The sequence below is a fragment of the Jatropha curcas genome, chromosome 9 (genome assembly GCF_041381405.1).
Source record: "Jatropha curcas cultivar XTBG-Jc1 chromosome 9, XTBG_Jcur_1.0, whole genome shotgun sequence".
NCBI classification, from domain to species: Eukaryota; Viridiplantae; Streptophyta; class Magnoliopsida; order Malpighiales; family Euphorbiaceae; genus Jatropha; species Jatropha curcas.
The window spans coordinates 10,390,509-10,397,924 of NC_143159.1; the positions used below are offsets into that span (position 1 = coordinate 10,390,509).

At 30.5% G+C, this 7,416-nt stretch overlaps 1 protein-coding gene across 1 annotated transcript; it reads right to left on the reverse strand.

Moving 5' to 3' along the window:
- Positions 1-288: 288 nt before the first annotated feature.
- Positions 289-4,990, reverse strand: LOC105635475 (putative laccase-9). Its single transcript, XM_089726276.1, has 7 exons — positions 4,831-4,990; positions 4,301-4,452; positions 2,661-2,905; positions 2,426-2,551; positions 1,769-2,351; positions 842-1,200; positions 289-648 (listed from the first exon to the last, which is right to left on the reverse strand). The coding sequence occupies exons 1-7, from the start codon at positions 4,918-4,920 to the stop codon at positions 455-457; spliced, it is 1,749 nt and encodes a 582-aa protein (XP_089582402.1). The 5' UTR covers positions 4,921-4,990; the 3' UTR covers positions 289-454.
- Between the last annotated feature and the right edge of the window lie 2,426 nt (positions 4,991-7,416).

Consider the following 7,416-nt stretch of genomic DNA (forward strand, 5'->3'; position numbering starts at 1 on the left):
TTTCCTATTTAATTCATTCATTTTCATTATCATTTAAGTTTATTTAAATTATCCTATTTCTAATTTGATTCCAATAAAATAAATAATTTAGCTTCTCAAATAACATTCCATTCTTATTTTTTATTAACTTTGTTTTACTTTATTTATTTTTTTAAGCTAATTTTGGACACAATGTAACATCTGATCATTTACTTTAACAATATATATTGATAATATTAATAATTGAATATTAATATTATTAATATATAAATATATTCAACTATATTAGATTTCTAAATAAACTTTAACTAACGGATAATTTAGGATTTTCTCTATCCTTTATTCTACTATAATTACTCATCTCCTAATATATATATCTCCAACTAAATTTAGAAAAGGGGCTAATTCTCAAATTCTCTCAATTTACAATTCTTTTAACCCTCAATTTCTGATGGTTAACATATAGTTACTTAATTCATTTGCCTTTCACACTTGCAGATGAATATTCAGATTTCCGAAGCACAATTACCGGTGAATCATCACAAGAAGGCATATAAGACGGTGGTTCTCGGAGAGTAGTCTGAGGAGTACCGCCATTCTTCACTATAAAAACTGTATTCATTCCCCAGGTATAATGGTGCTCTAAGTGACAATGCAGTAACCATACTCCTGCCAAAATTAATCCATATACTTAGTTAATGCAAAAGATTTAATTTAATTAAGGTTGATTACAAAAACAGCCCTTGATGTTTGTTTTACCACGCACTTTGACTTTCAAATGAGTAGTAATTTTAAGTCAAACATCAAGGATTTTTTTGTAATTAACCATTTGATTTAATTAATGATTAGTTAAAGAATTTACCAGGATTATTTGCTTTGAATCGAATAGCCAGCCACCCTTTCATTGGAAGCGTAGCAGTGTTCAAATATGGTGGATCAACCAAATTATATGTTTTCGGATCTTCTTCGAAATCGAAATTTCCTCCTCCAGCTCCAACCACATAAAAACTATATCCATGGAGATGCATTGGATGATCCTCTGAAGTATTAAATAAATTAGATGATTGAAACACCATTTCTACTTCTTCTCCATATTCCAGCACCTTCACCTTTGTCCCCTTCAAAGATTCGCTAGCATTAGCTGGCAAAGTTCCTGCAACGAAATCGTAAAACTCCGGTGGCATGTCCGGGAAATCTTCGGTGTAAAAACCACTCATGTTGCTGCAACAAACATTTCACAATTAGCTTCTAACTTCTGTCCACTAAAAATGTTATTCTTCGTTATAGTCCGTCATACACGAAGGAAGGAAATGTTTGCTAGGATAAGACTTACCTACAAGGTGTATGGAACTACTCATACACCAAGCAAATGAAGGAATGATGGTTTTTTAACAATTGTTATAATTTTTCATTTGTTTTCAATAATGGTCGGAAATACTCTGGCTGAAACCAAAAAAAAACTATTTGGTACTGTAGGAAAGTCGTTTCTATATCTGGTACTAAGCAGTATTATAATGCTATTAAATCTATATTTTATTTAAAATATTATTACAGTAAGCATATGCGAATTAAAGTGTAATATGGAAAAACTTAATTATACTAAGTGTATGAATCCGTCTGTACACCAAACTAATTACATACATTATTTTAGTTTAAATGATAATATTTCTGATCATATACCAAAAAAAAAATATATGGAACAGATAAATTTTTTTTATTGGTTTGGTGTATTGAACCGCCCATACACTGGGTGTAAGCAAGTCTTATAACAGGGGATAAAAGAGCAAACCTGTAGTAAGCCTGAAGCACATCTATCTTAGGGTTTACCCAAGTAACATTGTTTAAGCTTGAATCTTGAGAGACTGTTTCATTTCCTGAACTGTTAAACGAGAATGAGTTCATAGAAGCTATAATGTACATGTGGGTAGTGATATTTTTCGGGACATTCTGATTATGAAGGCTTCTCAAGTTATTCCTGAAACTAATTGCAGCCTCCATATCTGCGTAAGAAGGAAGGGTTGTGGATGGGAAAGAAGGAGAAGCTGGTGGCGACGTATAGTTGCCACTATATTCAAGAATTGCAGTAACATTTGTTTTGTCATATGTAGCATAAACGACCCTTCCTGTATATTGTCTAGCAGCAATGTAATATTGACCAAGAGACTGGTTTATTGTGACAAGAATGTCCATGGTTTGTCCTGGACCTATCAGTATATAGCTTGTGACAAATGGTTTAAGATATGCTCCATCCATTCCTACAACAGTGAGATTGTGTTCTGCAATTGCCAGGAATACTTCTGCGTTCATAATTGCATTCACTATACGAAGAAGATACGTCTTCCCAGAATCAACTTGCCAACGGTATGTTGATTCTGCAACCAAAATTGTGATTAGCTTTATAATGTCTCAATTCAGCTAGATCATTATTTATATTAATATTATTTACCGTTGGAGCAAGCACAATAATCTCCCGGTTGGCCATTTATGATGTAAGCATCAGAAACCGGTAAAGTATCCCCAATTGCAAGATCTTGTTCAACTAATAGATTCACATCATAGGTATACCATGAACCTGCAAGCAAGGAAATGAACCAAAAATAGAAAAAACAAGAGTGGTTAGAACCATTTAACATTTTATATAGTGTAAAGATTTGGAAAGAAATTGAGAAATTTTTGCATACCCAGTACAAGAATTTCTTCTGCATCAGGCTTGGGATAAGGATAGGATTTTCCTTGTTCAGGATAAATTACAATGGCTCCATGGACAGTGTTTCTTGTCCAGTCACTATGGGCATGCCACCAAAGGGTGCCTTCTTCTTCAGAAAATATGACCTCATAGGTAAAGTTTCCACCAGGCGGAATTCCACATTGTGTAATGTATTCTGGACCATCAGACCATGGGTTTCTTGGTTGCTTCACTCCATGCCTGCAACCATTTCAATTAATACATCATAAACTTTTAAAGAGGAGAAGTGCTAAGCCAATATTTTTTTTGTCAATCCATAAACGAACAATTGTTTTAACAATATCCAATTAGAGAACTAAAAGTCTTTAAAATTCATTCATAAATCTGCATTTTTACGCTTGATATAAAAAATTTACTTAAAATCTATAAAAATCATTATGCTTAACTTAAAATTTACGTAAACTGAAAATTTATAAATGAACCGTAACCTCAAAAAGGTATAAACTATTGAAAATAATGAATATCTATTCCAAAATTATGGTCTCCGGGTATCTAGTCACAGACAGTTTAACAATAATGATAAACAAATATTAAGGCTTTATTTGTTTCCGTAAAATAACTTGTAAGAAAATATTTTCATAATTTTCCGTTTTTTGGAGCGTTCAGAAAAATAATTCAACGGAAAATATTTTTCTGGTCAAAGGAAAATTAAATCATTTTTTAAGGAAAACAACTTCTCACTTTCGAGAGAGTAAAACATTTTCCGGACATTGGCAAACCTTATAAATTCATATCTTTTAATTTATTAATCATCATAGTCACTACTACTAGTCATCATTTACCACCGGCAGCAACCACCACTGGCCATCGGTGGTTTTCATAATTTACATTTTCTTTTGCATTCTTTTCATATTCAACAATAAAATTTTTAAATTATAAAATTTCGGATATAAAGACTTTAATACTTTTAACTAATTTTCAATATTACAACAAAACAATGGAAAATAAATCATTTGGAAAATATTGTTCAAGAAAAATGTGAAAACATTTTCCAGTAAATTATTTTCCTGTAAATTATTTTAGAAAACAAACGGAGCCTAAATACAAATTTTAAAACTTCAAAAATTAATTTAAAATTTACATTTTAATTTTAAATGTAAATTTTAAATGATTATGCTTAAACTAATATTTCACTTACACTGTCATAATGTGATGAACTTTAAGCTTGACAAAGGTATAAACTATTCGAAACAAAAAAACAAATTAATATATATTCAAAATTTTATGTAAGTTTCTAGCTACCTTTCAAAACCATACTTTTGACTATATTTAAAAAAACAAAAAAATGATTGCTTCTTAATTATATATAGTCTACTGAACTCTAGGTTTTAGAAAAGCACTACAAATTAGAAATCAATATTTGACAAATTATGATTTGATAAGTATTTAGTCAACAATGGTAAACAAACACCAAATTTTTTTTCATCAGCAAAATTTTTAATTTTATTAATTAGAATTACCACAAAAAAAAAATAACAAACCTCGGCAAAATATATATAATTTAAAAATTAAATTGCCAATCTCCAAGAATTAGTTAAATAAAAAAAAAATAATGGTGGTTCTGCAAATACATACCAGTGAATGGTGACTTTAAAGCCTCCTTGGTTGTGAACATTAACAAAAACTGTATCTCCCTTGTTTACATAAAGCACTGGCCCTGGAAGGCTTTCATTCACTACCAGAGCAGATTTTGTGCTGCACAATCTTGTAAAATTTTTATCTTTCAGCTGAAAAAATCAATAATAATAAAATGATTATAATAAATAAGGTGCCAAGTGAACGGTTGATTAATGTTGGTAACAAGTAATCAAACTGCTATAATAAATGAAATGAAGAATGTAATTCCACTTTATATATATAAAGTGGAATTCACTTGTCTAGACTCATTATGAGCTCATCCAATAACATAAAATCAAGCGATAGCAGAGGAAGCATAAAAGTATAGTTAGTGCAATTGCACAAATAAATACAATTAATACAAATTTAATTTATTAATTTATATTAATTAAAGAAAATCAGAATCTTAATTTATGAGATTAAATATTAAATTTCAAATATTATTATCATTTGATAATAATAATTCATTTTGAAGTTGATGTACTTACAACAAAATCCTGGTAATGGACCTTTCCTTCAACACTGCAAAGAAGCATCACACTCAAAGTCACTAAAAACTCCAACTTTTTCAATCCCATTTTGTTCACTCAAAGCCTCACCCTTGGCCTTGGTATTTGGTTACTCGTCTAATGCTTCTTTTATATAATAATTATTAATCCATAATTAATAACTAGTGCCCCTTTGACTTTTAGCTCATTTGGTTAGGTATAAACTTTGACTTATCGTTCATTTGGTTTTTTTGTCTTTTTGGTTAGTGATATAACTGTTTTTATAGTAGTAACATATCAACCATTAATGAAATTTTCTTAATATAGTATAGAGTGCAACTGAAGGTCTATCTCTGATCCTCCGTTCAACTTAGGACAGACAACTAAGGTTCTTCTGAAATAGCGATTTTATTTATTCAATTATTATTTATATTTATTTTTATTTTTATTTTGTAAAGAAAAATGGTGTCATGTATTAGATATCATATTTTAATCTGTACTAAGCTCAGTATTTGGACTTATTTCATAAATTCGTATGTTTAACCAGAAAACCCCTCACGTGACCCAATAATGTCCTTGAATGCCTTGCAAGTCTTGAACTAGAAAAGATTTTATTATATAATATTGTGTTTTAAAAGAATTTTATCGCGTTCTCAAAATGAAAAAGGAGTCACTAAAGGAAATCTGATTTTTGAAGGTGTTTTTTTTTTTTTTTTCTTTTTTTTTGTGTAAAAAGGCGGTTCTAACTGCCTCTGCGTGCCTTTGAGGTGGTCGTTGAAATCGCCGCTGTAGTCCCGCCTCTATATTGTAGGGGCAGTTATTCCAAGCATCGGAGTAGGTCGAATGGTAGAAGCAGTTGTTTTTCGGCAGTTCCACCCGCCGCAACAAAATAACTAGAGACAGCTATAAGTGTCTGAAAGTATATTGATGAATTCTGTTTTGATCTTGTCGCTCTAATTTATTTTCAATAAGTTGCCAGCTGGCAATGACGGATATTATTTTTTAGTTTAAGAGCGATAGAGACCTGTATGAGAAAAAAAATCTCTCTTTGTATTTTTAATTTTCATTCTCTCTCAAGAAAATGATTTGATTTTCTCAGTTGATTTCTTCATCTTGACTATGATTGCATAAATTAGCTCACCATGGTATCAGAGCATTAGGTTACTGAAGTTTGATCTTAAATTCTTTTTCTTCTGCATCAATCAGAGCAAATGACGAATTCCGATGATTTGGAGCCAAACAGATCTCATATTGCAAGATCAGAAGCTGAATTGACTAATGATCCTCTGAATTTAACTAATTCAGATCATCCTGGACTAAATCTAGTCAGTGTACTTTTGAATGGAAGCAATTATCACTCTTGGAGCATATCCATGACAGTGATTTTCGTAAGTGTACGAAATCGCTAGAAGTAATATAGAATGAGTAGAGTATCGTATCCACAGGGATTGTATACCAAGTATCAAAATTATATTATCCTATTATTATTTAAACAATAATTGAGGAAATTGTTTATAGAAATTAAATACAACAAGTAAAAATAAGAAGTTAAGCAAGCAATTATTGATTAAAGAAATCAAGGAATTGAACTACTAGGGGTTTTGATTTCACTTAATTCTATCCAATTTATTTTATTAGTTCATTAATCAATGTTAATTATTCAAATAGGGGAAACAACTCTAAATTCACTAACAAGCTCTTCCGATGTATTGCTAGCTATTTTAATTCCATTTAATTACCTATTTTCCAATAGCGCAATCAAATATGAATTAAATCATTAAGTTATGTAGTTATTTATGAATTTACAATTTAAGGTTGATAAATCATAAAAACCCCCCCATGAGTCAAACCATATAGCTTCCGCATCAAGTTATTATTCTCATGTGTTTTATTAATCTTTTCATATCAAAGATCCTTCTTCCGATAGTGATAATTGAAATAAATCAATCCAGGGGAAAACTCTGCCTGGAAGCATTAAGTTCATCAATAAATCATAACTTGAATAAGGAAAAATAAATCTAATTGCATAAATTGGAAAACAGATTAAGCTACATCAAACCCCCTAGTAAAAGAGTTTAGTTAGACATGACACTTAAATAAAACTCAGTAATGCTTGATAAATATTTCATAATCAATAAGAATAATGAAAGAGATAAGCAAGATTAAGAGTTTAGAAATAAGAACTAGTAACAATTGGTATGGATGGCTTCCTTGAACCTTTGGACAACTCTTGAATACTTAACTTCTAAAAATAAACTATATACAAAGCTATAAAATGAGAGAAAGAGTATGGAGTGTAGTGTAATGTGTGGGATGATTTTACAATGCATACTGCCTCTCTTTATATAGACTTCTTGGGAGAGAACTTCTACATTGTTTAGGGAATAAATTCCACCTTATTTATGGAATAAAGTTCTCAATCAAGCCTTGAATTTCTCTCAATCATGTCTTCCATGTGCATAAATTAAGGCTTGATTTGTATGTGAAGAAAGTTGTCCAAGATTAGCTCTTGAAATTGGTAGGAATTTGTTGGCAAATTTTGACTAAATTTAAGCTCTTTATCTTTGGCACAGGCGTGCTGATTGG